Source organism: Brugia malayi (genome assembly GCF_000002995.4).
Source record: "Brugia malayi strain FR3 genome assembly, contig: Bm_v4_Chr1_scaffold_001, whole genome shotgun sequence".
Classification (NCBI taxonomy): Eukaryota; Metazoa; Nematoda; class Chromadorea; order Rhabditida; family Onchocercidae; genus Brugia; species Brugia malayi.
The window spans coordinates 1,259,435-1,278,518 of record NW_025062475.1 but is presented as its reverse complement, the minus strand read 5'-3'; the positions used below and the strand labels follow the sequence as shown (position 1 = coordinate 1,278,518).

Genomic DNA, 19,084 nt, shown 5'->3' with positions numbered 1-19,084 from the left:
CAGCATAAGCTAATTGCATTTTCATATCCTATCACATTTAAATCAAACTGAGTTAGTGTATTTCGATTTTCTTTTTTAAAAGAAAAAAAAAAAAAAAAAAAAAAAAAAACGAGACAACTCCAAATTGACAGAAATTTATTTCTTTCATTTAAAAAAAAAAAAAAAAAAAAAAAAAAAAATAAATAAAATATAAAATTTCACAGTAATTAAATTCATTCGTTTGTCTTATTTAATTCATAGATATTTTTGAAATGTTGACAGTATTCATTTTGGTGGTAATTTTAAAAAAAAGTCATAAAATTTGATGCATTATTCGAAGTTTATGTAAAAGTTTAAAAAGCAAATTTTATAGTGTAAAATTTATTTATATAGAAAAAGTTATAATAATTAATATTATTTGTGTTTTTTATGTGTATTGAATTGTTCAAATTGCTAGTATTTTTCATTTAAATTTCATTTTTAGAAATGTAAGTAAGACAATCTGCAATTTAAATTAATTGTTACAAAATATTTAAATAAACATTGGCAATTTAAAAATTAGTAAAAATGGTTACCAATCAGAAAAGCTGTTATTATTTATTCATCAGTTAGCTAAATCTATTTCTATAAAACTAATTATTCCCTTTTTTTGAAACATTAAAATTATTATTAAAATTATTAAACATAATTTTAAATTTGTTGTAATTTCAAAATTTTTTAAATACTAATACTCTTTCATATTTTAGAATTTTACTCTTGGATGAATATTGAATACTTGATTAAGTAATTAAAATAGGTTAATAGGTAAGAAGTTAAATAACTAATCAGAAATCAAAAAACCTTCTTGTCAATACTTTCATTATCTTCTTGTTTCTTTGCTGCAATTTTACCAGTTGTTTTCAATTTTTTTTCTTTTAATTCTTTCGTTGGAATTTGTATTTTGCTTCTTTCATCTTTCTTCCAGCTAAACTAACAAATTTTATTATAATTATAGCAATATTATTAATTGTAATAATTAAAACCAAATTTAAAAAATATCAATTCAGATAACTTTAATATCATAATTCCAAATCAAAAATGAAAAAAAAAAAGCGCTTTTCACTCCATGTTTTAATTGCTTTTATCGATTTTATAATAATTTTAAATTTTATAATAATTTTAAAAAATCTGACATTAATTTTAACCTCTGTTTTGCTTTATTATGTTGGAATTATAAAATTTGTTAAAACCTATCAATCTATTTTCATAAATTTTTAATCTAAACAAACTTATAGCAATAAACAAATTGAATATTGCAATATCATTAAATATATTATAAAAAAGTACAAAGCATTTTTCTGATAATCATTTATTTTTATATTATTTTGAAATTATTTTTCACATGAAATTAAATTATCATTTGATAATCACTATGAAATCTAACCTTTTATCATTGTGCTCCTTACTTCTTGATTTGCTTCTGCTTTTAGGCTTAGTTTTGTCTGACATTGATTTTAACCTCTTTTATTGCTTTATTATGTTGGAATTATTGCTGAAATTTTATGTTTTATTCTAAATTTTTTTGAAAATAACAAAAATAGCAATAAAATTATCATATTTTTTAACAAATTTTAAACAGAAATGCTTAACAAATTGTTAAGTATCAATCAGAAGATACGAAATATTCTAGTCAATCTGAATATTTTCAATAGCTATTGTTGTTATCATTTGAAATTATCAATAATATCAGAGATTATCAGTATCAATCTGAAAATGACTAAGACTTACAGAAAACTCCTAAAGAAAGCACAGTTAATAATAAATATGCAATTAATTTTTACCAAATCGGTATGAAAATGTTTTTTTTTTTTTTTTTTTTTTCTTTTATAGCTATTATTTTAATTGAAAATAGAAAATAACTTTTGAAATAAAAATGTGATTTTGATTAATTTAGTTTTTGATAATTCTTTTTGATAAAAAATTTAAATTTGGACAATTAAGCATAGAATAAAAATAGAGAAGAGTAAAATGCGAGAAGAACAGAGAGAATTATTTTGAAATTAAAATTTTTCCTAAATAACGTAAAATTAAAAATTTAATTCAAATCAGTTAACCACTAAAAACGAAGTAAAGAGAGAGAGAGAGAGAGAAAGAAAGAAAAAGAGACTGCACAATTAAAATTTATTACTACAAATTTAAAATCAATCAATATTTGATTATTTAAGAATTCAAATAATTCGAATCAATAAAAATAACTTTAATCAAGAATATTAAAGTTTTTAGAGAGGTTAAGCGATGCAGGATGATTTTGAAGTTAATGAAAAGATTACATATACATACCATTTTTCCTCATCACCAATGCTAAGGAAAATTTCGTTTCCTTGGTTACTACATATCTGTCAAATGTTTGCAAAATATTGATTACATATATAAATATGGAAGAAGTTACCCGTGGGTTACATTTACATCAATAAAGTGATTTTTCTTTCTTTTTTTTTTTTTTTTTTTTGTTTTTCTAAATTTTGATAATTAAAATTGCATCTAATTCTTTTCGTTACATAGAAATTTCCATTATTTTCCATGCATATTTTTTATATGTAAGGTTAACAATTTTCAATTTTTAAAAATAAATTAGAAAATATGAAATTCAATATAATTTCGTTACTGTTAATAACGTCGTAATTTCTCCAAGACATAATATCATTAATTATTCCAGTTTTTTCATATTGTTTGTCAAAAATAAATAAATTCTCATCAGATGACGCTCTAATTTAATCAGCGTTTCATTAGCTTACTTTTACGTAACGTAAGTAGAGATTGTAGCTTGCAGCAATGTCAACTGTTATTTTTGGTGACGAATTAGACTGGAGATTTGCTATATTGATTAAAACAATGATAATATTTAATGCCATTCCCGTTCTATTGTTATCACTATATATTATCATATCAAGCATTGTCATTTATTCGTCAGCTGCTCTTGTACAACGTAAGTCTCTTGCATTTTTCTTTTTTTAAATATCTGTCCTAATTACTCGGCTAATAATTAACCAACATATTTGCATCATTGTCAATTATCAAATTTTCGCCGTAATTGTAGATGAAATTGGCTTTTACAAAAATGCTAGCAATATTTAATCGTCAAATAATTTATCAGTGGTAGGAGATATAATTACTTAAAATTTTCAACGATACCATACTTAGACCATCATTTAACTATCCTCTAACTCTGTATCTAAGATTAATGAATTGGTTTTTGAAATGAACTCTTCACACTTTGCTTTTGTTTCAGTCACCTCATTTCTCTTTGGATTAGCGATATTTGCGCCAATTATGTTATTCTCTTCACTGAGTGCACTTATCGTTAGTCTTATTATCATTACTTCGCGACGAATTTTCATTAAGGAAAATGTACGACCATTTTCGAGTCTTGGAAGCTATCATGAACAACTGAAAATGGAATAAAATGTATTTTTTCCTTTCTCAATCTTGCTCTATCTCACTGCCGAAAAGTCTTTTCTGTGGACAATTATGATGCAATCATTTTATTTCCCTTAAAATTGTTATTAACAGATCCATCAATGTTTATTCATCATCACAGCTTTATAAAAAGGCATTTTGGTTTCAAATTTCGTTTTGCATTGCTCATGCAAAATACATGGGCAATGTAAAATGTTTATGTTTAAAAAATGTTAAAATTTCTAACTCTCATCGCATAATCAGCTTTTCAATTATGTTATTCTAGTCATATTCTATAATCTAGCACTGATTTTTCAATGCAAGCTAATTAAAAGAAAAAAAAAAAAAAAAACTATCCTAATTAAAAGATATTATAATAATCACAAATGAAATATCATATTATCAGCGTTTATTACGCTTTTTTTTATTGGTGCGAACAACAATAAAGTGATATGTAAATATTTTTATATTTAATCACATGCACAGGATCTTTGTGCGTGTCACATATACACGTTTTTGTACGTATTATATACTTAAACGTATCAATATATACATTCACGTTAAGCCAGATTAAATATATTTCACTTTCCAGTGGTATTTTTATCTTAGTCTATTGAAAGTTCTTTTTAGTTTACAAGTAGTTTTATTTATAGATCATTATTTAAATATTTAATTACCACATAAGCTCTTTCATTTCTTACTGAAAAATATCTATTGTATTTTTCTAAATAATAACTGCGAAAATTATTTTTTTTTTAAATTATAGAAATTGTTTTTATGAATCAGATAAATTAAATTTCTTAAAAAAAAACAAACAAATATACAATGCCATGCAATCAATAGCATAATCGAGAAACAAAATTCAAGCAAATTAAAAATTAAATCACTAATGTTACCGACCTTTTCTGAAGAAAATATTGATGCTTAGTAGTGTTTGGCATTTATTTGAATTTAATTAAATTCATATATATATACGTTTTATAAATCTCACATGGAAAAAATGATTATATGTACAAAATAATCCACTGTCGATACATAATAATAATAATATAAAATGTCAAACCCAAATAGGATTTGAAGTCGTGAAATTAAAATTTCAGATCTTATTAAAATCAAAATTCAAGTCTTCTTCTGATACTTTAATGAAGTATGTCTTCATATCACCTTTACCTTTTACATTAATTATTCCACGGCATTCAAACTCGAAGCCTTCTTTTTCTAAGATATTTTTCGTTTCTTCCGTTATCTAAAATTTGAGAAAAGTTTCAAAATTTGAAAGATTTTAATAATAGCTATTTTTAAATTATTTGTATTTAATTTACTTCAAATCTTTTTTCAATATCTCCCAACCATCTCTAATTCAAATTTTTATGTTAGGTATGTACACATGAATTTTGAAAAAATTAGAATAGAAAATTGATAGAACTCTTCTAACATTATTGCTTACTTGTATTTTGCCCGCTACACCAGAACTATCCATTCTGCTAGCAACGTTGACCGAGTTACCCCAAATATCATAATGTGGCTTCTTGACACCAATAACACCTGCTACCACCGGACCAACATTAATGCCTTAAAATAGAATATCATCTCTTCTCTAATACAGGTAAAGGTAAGTTTGTAAAAATACATTGCGGTAATTAATAGATAATCATTTAAACAATTATTATAATAAAAGTTATAATTTACTTTAAATATCTACCGAAATTATTTCAATTAAAAAATAATGAGTGATGTATTCAGATGGTACGATGAGCTTCTTACTCAAATATTGGTAAATAATTAAGGATAATGAATGACGTATTCAAATGCTATGATGGACAAGAATGACCTTTTCAAAGCCTAGTTCATATTTCAGAACATTTTGCTAAAATAAATAGAATGTTTTTCTTTTATGTTTGACAGCATTGCATTTAGGACAAACTTTTTTTGAAGTAATTTTGACGACAAAATTCTCTAAAAATATTTCAAGCTAAATAAAGATTTTAAAAGAAAAGAAAAATGCCTATAATTTGATAATATTTAGCTAATTTATTAAATTATACTTATCAAAAACTAATACATAAAGCTTAAAATTAAAATCAAAGGGAAAAAAAGAAAGACAAAGGTAAATTATTACCTATCCTAAGATTAAAATTATTAAACGAATGTTCATTGATATATTGTATAAGGGCTAAAAGGCGAATAGCAAATAATACAACGGCGACAACATGTGAATAACCGGTTACTTTACCAAATAAGCCTGATGCTGCCATATATGTAGTCGAGATTGTTTTGATCTTTTCAATGCATTTAAACTCATCACGACTGAGTTGCTGGAATTCCAATTTTTTGTTAAATTTTTACGAAATGATAGTTATCAAAGGTGAATAAAACATAATCTTGAGAGTTACGGTGGTTTTTACAGTACCATGGATAGATTACAGTAGCCCTATGCATTTTTTTTTTTTGCTAAACATACAAAAATTATGTGTAAGCTAGAAAACAATTTGCTGATGATAAAATAGACGTAAAGGCATTTCATTCAAATTCAATTCTTCCTATAAATTAAAATATTTCATAGTGAAGAAACAATAGGGAGAAGTTAATATATTACAACAAACACCACTTTCTGAACTATTTCTATTTCTAATTCTGATATTCTAACTAAATAATATCACATTATAATTAAATTTGAAACACAAATTTGAGCTACTCATATGAGTAGACGATTACTGCAACCTGAACTAATGATTTCATTTCCAGTCCGATCATATTTCTTCATCCTACAGTATTGCAAACGTCTTCACCCTACAGTACTGCAAACGTCTTCATCCTACAGTATAGCAAACGTCCTCATCCTGCAGTATTGCAGACGTCTTCATTCTACAGTATTGCAAACTTCATCCTGTTGTAATGCAAATGTCAATTACGCTGCTAATCTCAATTACGGTATATCAACCATAAAATGCAATGGATCCATGAATGATTTCTCGATTAATCTTACTGACATGTATGAACAAGTTAATTTAAAAAATGCTATTACCATATCAAAGTCCGCAATAATCTCATTAAGAAGTCGTAAACATTCAACACCCTCATTGTTAGCATCCAATTCCATATAAAATTTATCAAATTCAGTAATTGTAATAAATACTATTGCAGCATTATCTCGAGCTTCTGAGTACAATTCAGCCCTACAATATTCACATCTTATCATTGTTAATAAATAATTTATAATAGGAATTACATATTTCAATAGAAATTAGATTGTAATTAATAGTAATTATCAAATCTATATCAATAATAAAACCATCATACAAACAATAAAGCATTTTAATAATAAAATGTTAGCATGAATTACTTTTTATCAATATGATACTTTCTAAATTATTCGCTATCTGTTTCTTAACAATTTTCACAATTAATTTTCCAGCAGCGTTTTTTTTTTTTTCTTGAATAACAGAGATTTAAATTAGACAGTAACCTTTCAGTTTCTTTAAGGAAATATTCGGCAACATGCGCTGGCAAAATATTTTCTAAAACAGCTCGATTTTGCGCATGTCTTTTTTCCATTTCTTTTCCTTCGTCTAATGCCTGAAAAACTTGTATTTGATATGATCAATATTTTACTGATAAATATTGATAAGCCCTATAATAACCCAAAAAGAAATTAATATTTTGAAATAGAAAAATATAAAGCGCAACAACAAAATAACGTCGAAAAAAAGAAACATTTTTCTAACAACTTTAAAAGTTGCAAGAATTCAATCACCTGAAGCTTCCAAATAAAGTCAAACCGAGCAATCAGTTCTGATCGACGGCTTTGAATTGTAATTAAAATGAATACGAGTATAATGACAAGAGTGAAAAATAATCGCAAATCATTCCATAGGCTCATTTGGCTATAATTAAAAGTGTATTATCGTAAATTCTATTTTCATAAATTCGTTGAAGTCAAAAATTATTTAATTAATATAGATCAAGTTCAAAGTTACAGTTACTGGACTTACTACAGTTACTGGAGTCACCTGAAAGCTTCCAAATAAAATTCAAATAAATTAAAACGATACTTCAATTAATTCATTCTTTCATTAAAAACGAAAAATAAATCCTTCCATTTCATACATAATACAAACATATGCGCAAGAAATAAAATTCGGACAGTTTTGCTTCGGGGAGCTTTAATTCAGAGACTATCGATTCGAGGTGATTAGGATTTATGGATGTTATCAATTTGATAACTGTTTACGGCATGACCAGTTTAAATAACCCAAAGCATTTTAAAGAAGTGAAAAAATGAAAAACATTAAAACAGTAAGCCTTTGTTAGCAAAAAAAATGAATGCCTACCTTATATGAAAAATTTTACCAAATAATTTTATTAATTCATATTTTTATAGCATTTTAAAGCAAAAAAAAAATTCTAAATGGCCAAATATTGCTTTAATTTATATTTTTATAGCATTTTAAATTTTTTCGAAAAAAAATTGAAAAAAGATCCACTAACTTTTTCAATAAAATGTAAGTAACAAAAATAACTGAAATGTTTTTTTTTAAAAAAAAAAAAATTTAAAAAAGAAAAAATGATAAAAAGATACTTAAATTAGCAAAAAAAAAAAAAAAAAAAAAAAAAAAAGAAATGTTAACTACCTGCATAGCATTTCCATTTGTTCAATTAGTGAAATATTTTGATTGGAGAAATTTCGATTGCTCCAAAAAGCAAACTGATAATTACTGTGATTGGGAAACTCAGTTAACCATATCAGAAGTAATATAACCAAGCAAATCATCAATGAAACTGCTATTTTTTCTAGTGCAAGAAATGAATTAAATATACAAATTGTCAAAAGTAACAGTAAAACACCCTGAAAATAGCAATGATAAATGAAATTTATTGTCACACTGATAAATTACTCTCACTTATTACTCTGTTTTTTCTTTCGTTTTAAAGAAATATAATTCAAATACAATGGATAGGTAGTGTATTTGAATTGATTTAATTGATAATCAAGGAATTTATTGAAATCTTTCATTAAAAATGAAATTTAATAGCAAAGAAAGGATGAATTCTTGGAATAACCTCAAAATAAATTGGACTATTCACAGAATGATCACAACTTGTTGCAATTATTTTTGTTGAATTTCTACAGTGATAGGAACATTCAAGCGAATAACGCTGCAAAAATATTTTAATTCAGTTATCAAATTTTTACTTTTAACATTTGTTAATTAAAATAGCTCTTTTATATTATTACTGTTTAATTTTGCATAATAACAAAGATTAATTGCAATTAAATTTAACGATTTTTTTTTTTTTTTTTTTTTTTTTTGGATTTTGAATTTTGCTACTTACAAATTAAATAGACAACTAATTATTTATTAAAAAAATTAAATAATAAGATTATTTTATTTACAACACTGCAATATTTCTGTTAATGGTTCTCTGAAAAATATATTTTCATTGATTTCAGTTGTTTATATGATTAAATTCACTCAATTATATCAAATCAAATTTTTCAATTCATTAAATAAACTAACCCAATTAATGAACATCTGAAGAATTATTAGGGAAAGAATTGATTTTTGCGTAATACTTTCACTATTATTATTTATTATCATTACTATTATTATTTAATATTAATATTGTTATTCTTATTATTTATATTACTGCTATTATAATTATTTTTATTACAGAAAATATCACTGATAGAAATTGTCTATCTCTATCATAATTCTCTATCATTGTTTCGATATAAAATGACAGAACAAGAAAAGAAAAAGCATAAACTTACCACAGAACGATTGAAAAAGAAGCATATGGCAGATGATAAAAGTACAAATATTGCAAAAAATCTTAGAAAGCTGTTTTTATACGTTTTATATTGGCAGCAACGCTGAAAAAATTCCACTAAAATCACACGGAAATTCACGTTAAAAGCTCATATTGAAGGAAAAAAAAAAACGTCAAACGAAAGTTATACGTCAATTTTTGCCTTGAAAAATTATTTTTGAATGTGAACAATTTGCTAAATTATATTATCTTAATTAAAATTTTCTTGATTCTTTTTCAGATAAAAATAAGTGATGCAAAATGTAAGATAATGAGATAGACTATTGAGAATACTCGAGAAGTAGATGCAAGAGTAGATAAAATCAAATTTGTTCGTTTCTGGAAAAAAAAAGCTATTTAAATTCATTCATAGTTTAATTTTATAAGTATCTTAAAGAGAGATATCATTCAAAATGATCTTATTTTAATTGACAACTTATAAATTATCTGCTGTTATGCTAAGATAAAATTAAACAATGAATGTGCTTAAATGTTTTTGAATTAGCAAAGCAAATATTTAAATGATAATAAAACATTAATTTATAGTGACCGCTGTCAAATCCTTTTATGAATTTGCAATTGTCAATTATTGGCCATATGGGAATTTAAAAGAAGCTATATAGTAAATCTCAATTATTTTTGAAATGAACAAAAACCATTTAAAAAAAAAAAAAAAAAAATTGAACAAAAATTCATACCATAAATGAGCGAACAATAAGGGAAATGGATAATACCAACGCTGATAAAAATGATAAGATAATAACGAGAGATACTATAAATAGGCTGCAATTATATCAATTTAAATAATGCATGAAGGGAAAAAATTGCAAAGAAAAATTTCAACTTAAATTCGATGAGATTTTAAAAATGTATAAGTAAACTATGAAAAATTAATCTAATGGCGATTTTAATTATATACAAAGGAGTGACTGACTGATTTGGGTTAACTGTTGAAATGACAATATTTGGAAATGTTTTAGTTCTAAACGGTTGTGATAGGATAAAAGAAATCAAAAAATTCCTTATTAATTATGATTTTTGGAAAAAATAAAGAAGGAATTTAAAATTTTTATTTTTTAACTGTCAATTTTTTATTTTTCCCAAACTTTCTGCCGTAGAGATTTGAAATTCATATCGAATTTAAATGTTATTTTTCAAAGCATTTTTAAATATCTAAAAGCAATCTTAATTTTTGCATTTCTTTACTTATTTTTAATTTTTAATCCTTCATATATTTCTTCTTTTTAAGTCTCTTTTTGAATTGAAATTTTTAAAATTATTTTGAATTGTAAATTAATAAATACCTATGATCTTCAAGGAGTAGTACAACGGATAGTAGAAGACCAGCAACAACTACCACATACATTAATTGGGTAAGAAATGCGTCATCTTTGAATTCCATAAACTAAAAAGAAAAAAAGAACACATAATAAGGTGGATTTAGTGATAATTTGGCCTCTAATTTTGATTAAAATTTGCAATTAAAAGTAAAAATAATTAAATTTTCTTAAAAAAGTTTATAATTGTCAAAAATAAATTTACGGAATTATAACAAAAAAGAATAAAATACTCTGAAAATTCTTTGTCATTTTGTCTTTTTTTCAATAAATCATATTTTTTTATAATCAGATGATAGACTCAAATTCTCAGTTATTAACCAAATTTTTTTTTCGTTAATTTATTTTAAATTTTAAGCTTTAATTTAGAATAAAATTTACTTTATGTATAAATATTCATTTATAAATTAAATATTTGTAGAATAAACGGATATGAATAATAGACTTAAATTTTCAATGATTAGTATTTACATACCTTAGCTTCCATTTTTTTGCGCCGAAATTTTAATGTAATCATTTTACAATACATATTTTTCCAGGCATCTTTACTGATTGCTCGAATACCTTGCATTAAATAATTTGTAACTTCAATATCTACAGATTGTTGTTGTTGTTGCTGCTGTTGTTGTTGTTGTTGTTGTTCATGATATGATATTGATCGCCTAAACTGGAATTATTTGTTCATGAAGAAAAATATTGGATGAATATTGATTACAATTTTTGCTGATAATATTATTTCATACTAATGATTTGTAATACTCATAATATATCTAATATATTTTCAATTAATTTTAAAATACCCGATGTTATTTTAATGCATATGTCTAAATTTATTTCTTCAGAATTGATTTAAGTAAATTTATAAGTTTTAGATTAATTGAAAAGTTTTTTTTTTTAAAAAAAAAAAACACTAAAATTGACTTATCAGAACAATCCCTGATAATTTGTTATATTGCATTTTAAAATGAAACAACAAATAATTAATTAATAAATACTACGAAATTTGAAATCAAAATTAATAAACTACTACGAAATTTGAAATCAAATTTCAAATGAAATTTAAAATCAAAATTAATAAACTACTACGAAATTTGAAATCAAAAAAATGATTAAATAAAAATTAAAACAAGAAGAAAAAAAAAAAAAACTGAATAACCTTGTCGTTACATTATCCCAATATCTTACTTGTGCATTTTTATAGCTATAACCAGTTACCCGAAGGCCTTTCTCACCAAGTGGTACATCTCGATGTGATGCAATTTCCTATAAATTAATATCTAAGTCAAAAAATGATAACTGATCATTTTGAAACATTTTAATAAATTTAAAATATATTTATGATTATAAAATAGAATAGTAACACAAAAAAAAAAAAAAAATGGAAAAAAAGAGTTATCAATTGATTAATCTAACTGTATATTTATTATTTCATTATTTGATTTTAATTTAAATACTTAAAATGTTTTACAATCCATACCGTATGTTTACTATCATCATCAACGATGAAATATGTCTTAACTTTATGCTCAGCTAAATATTTTGAACGTTGTTCACCATAACCATCCTCAACTTGATAAATATCACCCAAACATTTTAATGTTGCATCAGTTATATGAATACGTCTGAAATAAATCTCATTAATCAATCAATTTAATCAATTTATTAACTACGGTTACCGTATAGCTTATGTAAATACCGTATCAAATACCGTATCCTATTTTCATCTTTGTATTAGAGCTATTTAATAAATATAAAACATTAATTTTGATGCAAAACTCTAATGTATTTCTGCTTCAATAATCGATAATTCAAACTGCTATCAATTTATCTATCAATGTTATTCAGTCCAAAAGTAAAAAAAAAAACCACAAACAAAATTATAACAAAAAAAAAAACAAACTTACCCAGGTAAACCACCGCTTTCCATATGATTTGCCAAAGTAACATCATCACTCCATACATCAAATTGCCACTTTTTTAAACCGAGTACACCACAATGAGCTCTACCAGTATGAATACCAACTCTCATATTTACATTAACACCAGTTACTTCCCTTACTAATCTATAATTAATCACTTCTCTGCATTTACCTTTTTACAAGTAAATTATATTTTGTAAATGAAACTAATGCAAATTAATTTTACTTACAAATTATGAAATAAATCATGATTAACTAAAACAACAATTAACATGATCAATTCTCTGATAATCTGGAATCAGTGCATTTCTAGTATAAATCCATCTGGAAAATTGATCAGTTAAATTTGCTCAGTTTTGAAATAATAACAATTTTCTCACTGATTATTGTGTTTCTTTAGAAAAGAATAAACAATGTCAATTCGTTCAGTTTGTCATGCTTATCAAACAATCATTACCACAGTATAACATATTATCGATTACTTACTGTATAACTATTACCTTAACTTATATTAGGCAATTATTAATTGTCAAGTCGAATGGCTGCCTATGTAAGTTAAATTAAATTTGAATTAAAATAGAATTGAAATAATTGATAAAACATTGAAAAAAAAAAATCACTTACTTAATCACTTCAATCATTTCTAATCCCATTTCAACTGCACATTGCGCATGATTTGGTTGATAATCCGGCAAACCGGAAACGCAATAATAACAATCACCAAGAATTTTTATTCTCATACAATGATTACGATATGCTAAATGATCGAAACGAGCAAAGAGATTATTCAATAATTGCACCAATTCATCTGCATTACATTCCGATGCTAAGTTGGTAAAACCACAAATATCCGCAAAAAGTATACTGTAATTTGCATAAGCTTTCATAATAGCTTCAAAATTTTCTAACAAATTTATTAATTAAATCTTTTTATTCCTATAAACCACTTTAAAATTTATACTTGCTGATATCATGAAAAAAAAAAAAAGTATCAGAAGTTGACTTTTTAAATAGTGAAAAATTTGTCTTATCATGAATTTATCAATTCTCTGGGAATTCTTGATAACTTCAATCAAGAATTCTCAGAGAATTGATGACACATTATTTTGAAAAATTTTCCAAAAATGATAATATTGTCTGAAATTGAAGAGTAAAACATTTTTGAAAAAAATTTGAAAGAAAAATTGTAAATGAAATATCAGATAGACTGAAACTATTTTAACACATAGAAAAAAAAAAAATTATATTACTATCAACTAGTGATGCAAATTTTATACTTTTCAGTTAGCATTTTGTAACTTTCTTTGACAAATTTTTAATGATTTTATTATCATAATTAAATAATTTATCATAATAAAATTATTGTTTTATTTTATTTTTATAAAATTAATGTTAAAGATTATAAAAAATATAAAAAAATACAATTTTTTTCAGTGATATTATTACCATAATTAAGTAATTTATCATAAAATTAATAAACTAATACAAATCTATTAGAAAACTTTTCCGGTTAAATAGGACATACCTGATAATGTCATGTTTCCGTATGTAAATTTTATGAAACATTGTCGCCGATTGTCCTTCTGCAGCTCTATCTTTTCGAACATCATTAGCTATATGTCGTGGAAGTACCGATAGTAAAATATCTTCCTGCCTGATATTTTCTCGCAATAACAAAATTCGCCGTTCAACACATTTCCTAAAAGATAGCAATTTTCCTTTTTTTTTTCTCTTCTGTTTCTCTTATCACCTTATCATTCCTTTTATCATTTCGTTAACACTTGGAAAATTATTTAGAAATTGGCATTCATTGCTTTTTTTTAAGAAACTCATTTATTTTTTATCTACCACCAAACCAATCAACATGCCATTAATTAATAATCAAACTAATCAATCTATATATGTTACTAAAGCAATAATTAAACTAATTAACTTATGTATTATCAAATTAATTAGTAACAGATAGCAATGAAATTGAAATGAATGCAAAAATTTTTGAAATTAAGTGACAAAAATTGATTTGAGAGAGAGAGAGAGTGAGAAAAAGAAAAAAACGAAAAAGAACCTTGTTTCATGAAAAGTTTTTCGTTGTATAACTTCCATTGGATAGTAAACAAATAAGCCAATAAGATTCATTGTAATTAACAGAAGTATTTCGATTAATGCCTGAATAAAAAATTAAATCTTAAAAAAAAAATTAAATTTAAAAACGACAAAATTTTTGGATATTATTTTATGCAATTATTTATCAAAAGCATTGCTATATGCCTGAAAATTTTTTCCTTCTTTTTTCCTTTCTTCCTTCCTTTATCTCTTTTAAATTAAAATGAAAGAAGAAAATTTTGTTATTAAAAATTTCCTATTCATCAGAATTAATTAATTTTTTTTTTTTTTAAAAAATGATTTCAAAATATATTGCTGGAAATTTTGCTTAATTGAAATCAGTTTTTATAATTAAATTGGTGAAAAAGGGAAATTTGAAGGTATAATTTTATAACTTTCAAATATCTGGATTAATTTTTGATTTAAATTTCAATCATTTGTTGTACTATTAAAAAAAAACAAAGAGTAAAATTTTGTTTGAAAATTTTTGGTATAATTAAATATCGTTTCAATTAACGAGTAATTTAGATGAAAAAATTTTGAAAAGTTTTCTGTAATTTTTTAAATTGCACAATTTATTTAATTTTTTGAAATTTGTGAAATTTATTTTAATTTAATCAAATTTTATAAATAATCCTATGAAAAAATTAAAAAATTTAACAATGCATTTTCTTTTAATTCTTTTCTTTTTTTTTTTTTTTTTTTTTTTTTGTTATTTAAATTATTTTTTTTTTTCTTCGTAGCTCTTTTCTTTTATACATTTCTTACCTCTTTTAAATTTGTTAAATTTAAATAATAAATGATAATTGTTGTGATGGTAATAATCAGAGCTGTCAACATCGAATATATCAATTGAAGTGGAAGTAAGGTGTAGCATAGAAATAGTAATAGTAATGAAAAACAGAATAAGTTAATTAATGGTGCGGTAATTAATAATACCATACTACAACCAACAATAATCCACGATAGTAAGAACGAATTGCGCTTCCGCCACAACAGTAATGCAGCAATGAGCGCATCAACAAGAATTAGTACAATAGCTACAGACCAAATATCGGATAGTACTATTATTATTGTTTCAATCATTGCCAAACCAAGAAGACATGTCAAAGACGCCTGAAAAAAAAAAAAAAAAGGAAAAAATGATAAGAAAAATTTGATAAACGAATTTGTAATTACACTGAAATTTTAATCCTTGAAATGTTTTAAATTGTTGAAAAATCAGCAAAAAAGCTTTCCTTAAATGTTATTAAAATTCAATTGTTTCAATTAATACTTAATTAATTAGTGGAGAGAAAAAGCTGAAAAAGTGTTGAAATTTATGGATAGTCAAGTTATAACCTGAAATTACATCATAATTTACTGATAAAATGAAGATTAAATAATAGAAGAACTTTATAAAAAAAGTAAAATTAGCAGTCTATTTAGAATTATTTGAATTAAGCACTTTTAACAATCATTCAATTCATTTTTCTCTTCAAAACAAAAAAAAAATGAAATAAATTTGATCAAATGAGAAGAAAAGGAAAATCAATAAAGCGATGTAAACAACATCTAATTATGTAAACAATAATAGCAAATAAAATTGATAAACATATATGCAAAGCAATATTTTATAAATAAATAAAATTTGTTAAATACAAAACTAACAAACAGGATGAATAATTAGAATTAATAATCAAGTTAACTAATATTTAGACTACATTTATTCAAATGTTATACTTAAATTTAACTATCTATTAATTAATTTCTTTTCTTTGTATAGGTAATTGCTATAGTTAAAATTAAAATTAGCTAAAATTAGTAATTACCTAGGTTAGAATTATTATTATTGCTAAAATTTTTGATTAGGTACTATATTTTTGCATAAAATTTTATCATTTCATCAAAATATAATACATCTGAGATTGTATCTTATTGTATGCAAAGTTTTTATATTAAAAAAAAAAAAAGTTTTCAACAACTTTCTTAAATATTTATTGGCAGATTTGAAAATTATCCAACCTTTAACTATTAATTAATTAACTATTTATTAATTAATTCTTTTTCATTTGTTTTCATACTTATGTAACTTACAGTGCGCTCAAAAATTAAAAGATCATCAAAAGTTTGAAATATTATTAAATTAAACTCCTAAAAAAAAAAAAAAAAAACTTTTGATAAAATTTTTCAATAAATAAAAAAAAGGACAAATTGGAATGATTTTTATTCCCTACTTTTTAGTGAATATTTTGTTTTTAAAAGATAAAATATGCTTGAAAACATTGAAAATTAAATTAAAAAAAAATGAATATAAAAATAAAAAAATTAAAATTAAAAGATGAATGGAAAATTAAAAGTAAGAACTACAAAAACAAACCATAATTTAGTCAAAAATTTATTTAGTATAATTTATTTGGACAAAAATTATTTGTCAAATATGCTTATTTGTAAGTTATTTCGATTGAATAGTAAAACTTATTATATTTATTCTAAAATATTTCACTTTTTTTTTTTCTATTACAATTTAAATAATATAAAAAGAAGAAAAAAATTTTTGTTTTATTTTAACATTTTTCTTCATCAATTTTTTTCTCTTTTTTTGTTAGTTTTAATAAATTTAAATTTTAATAATGAATTTTTTTTACACTCTTTAATAAATTTAAATTTTATTCATGAATTTCTTCTTAGGCACTTTTTCTTTCAAGCTTCAATCTTATATCATTTCTTGCAATTTGTAATTGTTTTAATCTCTCTTTAATATTTGTTACAATAAAATTTGAATGATTGAAATTCTTTCCATTTTTTTTTTCTTTTTTTTTTTTTAAATTGAAATATAATTTTAAGGCTTTTCATCAAACGACAATATAAGCTTTATGTCATTATGGCACTAAAGCCTAAAGGAATGTGTGTATAAGGGAAAAGAAGAGAAAAAAAAATTAGTTATTCTCTCATTTTTTTTTTTTTTTTTTATTGCAAATATTTTAAATAAAATGTGAAAAATAATTTCGATACTAATAAACATTAAACATTTATTTTTTTTTTCGACTAATAACTGCTATATTTGTTAAATAATCAACAAATATTGCTAGAGGATATTGAAAAATGAAGAAATTTGCTATAGCCTTGAAACATAAGGCTATTACATTTGGCATTTACTAAAAAAAAAAAAAAAGCCTAGGCTATGGCAAAAGCCTAGTAATATATGAAAAAAAAAGAAATTATATGGCTATTAGATTTATATGACAACATTAAAATAACACTTAGAGTTAGAAATTAATTTTAGTTTTTATGAAAAATGAAAAAATTAGCTAAAGATAAATTAAAAATTATTTGTTTTAATAACTTATAGCACTGCATTTTGTCTAAGTAAAAAATTACAGTAAATGATTGGTTAAATAAGTTAAGTAAATATGAAATATGTAACAAACCTTTAAACGGCCAGCATTCATATGAATAAAATAAGCCTGATATACTGGATCTGAGCCACAAAAATGAAACGAAATTGATGAATTATTCTCGTCTACCTCTTCTATACCATCCAAAATTTCACTATTTTCAATATCTATAAATTAAACTATAATTTCTTCCAAAATTTCACTATTTTCAATATCTATAAATTAAAGTATAAAATTTCACTATTTTCAATATCTATAAATTAAACTATAATTTGTACCAAAATTTAACAATTTTCAATATCTATAAAATAACATAAATGGTATATGCATGTAAATTAATCAATTTTAGAAATGTAAAGTTTATATAAATTATGTAAAATTTTTACAAATGAAACAAATTATAAATTATAATTATTTTATGGATATTGAAAATAGTAAAATTTTGGATGTTATTTTTTTATATTTACATATATATATTTACATTTATTTATTTAATTTATATGAAAATAATTAATTGAATAAATATTTAGGATTATTTTGAAAATGAAACAAATGAATAACTTTTTTTCTTTTTAAATTAGCATTTCTTATTTTCATATTTAGTAATAATTTGTTTTTATTTTTAAAATTTGCATAATTTACATAAATTTTATATTTCTAAACTTCATTAAACTTTACATAATTATTGTTGTACAGTTAGATACAATAGAAATTAAAATAAATTATTGCAATAATTCCATTTTATATTTAAAAAATAAAATTAAATTAACAAACCAATTTTGGAATCAGTAAGTGATTGCATCACAGTGCTATCTTTTCCATGTGACATTTTCTTTTATTTTCTTTTTCTTACTTTTTTTTTTTTTTTTTTTTTTTTGGAAATCAAATATATGAATTTTGTTTGTGTCGTAGAGCATAATAATAGCCTTTATCAGCCATTGTTTAGATTAAATACGTCGAAATTATGCCTAAATAATAAGCAACAATTTGAAATTTTTTGAAAAATTTTAAATTTAAATTAAATAATAATCGTTAACATTATCACAAAAATTTAATTAATTAAAATAACAAAGCGTATTGATCAACAAATGAAATGACAAAAAAAAAAAAAATTTTTTTTTAG

The 19,084-nt window shown here is 23.2% G+C and overlaps 3 protein-coding genes across 3 annotated transcripts; 1 reads left to right on the top strand and 2 right to left on the bottom strand.

Annotated features, from left to right (window-relative positions):
• Positions 1 to 810: 810 nt before the first annotated feature.
• Bm9854 (Uncharacterized protein) lies at positions 811 to 1,467 on the bottom strand (the record flags this gene model as incomplete). Its single annotated transcript, XM_043076181.1, has 2 exons — positions 811 to 943; positions 1,403 to 1,467. The coding sequence occupies 2 exons, from the start codon at positions 1,465 to 1,467 to the stop codon at positions 811 to 813; spliced, it is 198 nt and encodes a 65-aa protein (XP_042932115.1).
• A 1,323-nt stretch (positions 1,468 to 2,790) lies between these two features.
• Bm17326 (Uncharacterized protein) lies at positions 2,791 to 3,420 on the top strand (the record flags this gene model as incomplete). Its single annotated transcript, XM_043076180.1, has 2 exons — positions 2,791 to 2,944; positions 3,248 to 3,420. 2 exons carry the CDS (start codon positions 2,791 to 2,793, stop codon positions 3,418 to 3,420), a joined length of 327 nt encoding a protein of 108 aa, XP_042932114.1.
• A 1,090-nt stretch (positions 3,421 to 4,510) lies between these two features.
• Positions 4,511 to 18,790, bottom strand: Bma-acy-4 (Adenylyl cyclase protein, putative; the record flags this gene model as incomplete). Its single annotated transcript, XM_043076179.1, has 21 exons — positions 4,511 to 4,660; positions 4,862 to 4,986; positions 5,534 to 5,729; positions 6,440 to 6,590; positions 6,881 to 6,990; positions 7,169 to 7,298; positions 8,046 to 8,260; positions 8,476 to 8,571; positions 9,188 to 9,289; positions 9,924 to 10,008; positions 10,530 to 10,630; positions 11,038 to 11,224; positions 11,719 to 11,825; positions 12,040 to 12,184; positions 12,467 to 12,625; positions 13,106 to 13,345; positions 14,007 to 14,180; positions 14,547 to 14,647; positions 15,353 to 15,700; positions 17,995 to 18,128; positions 18,736 to 18,790. The coding sequence occupies 21 exons, from the start codon at positions 18,788 to 18,790 to the stop codon at positions 4,511 to 4,513; spliced, it is 3,111 nt and encodes a 1,036-aa protein (XP_042932113.1).
• Between the last annotated feature and the right edge of the window lie 294 nt (positions 18,791 to 19,084).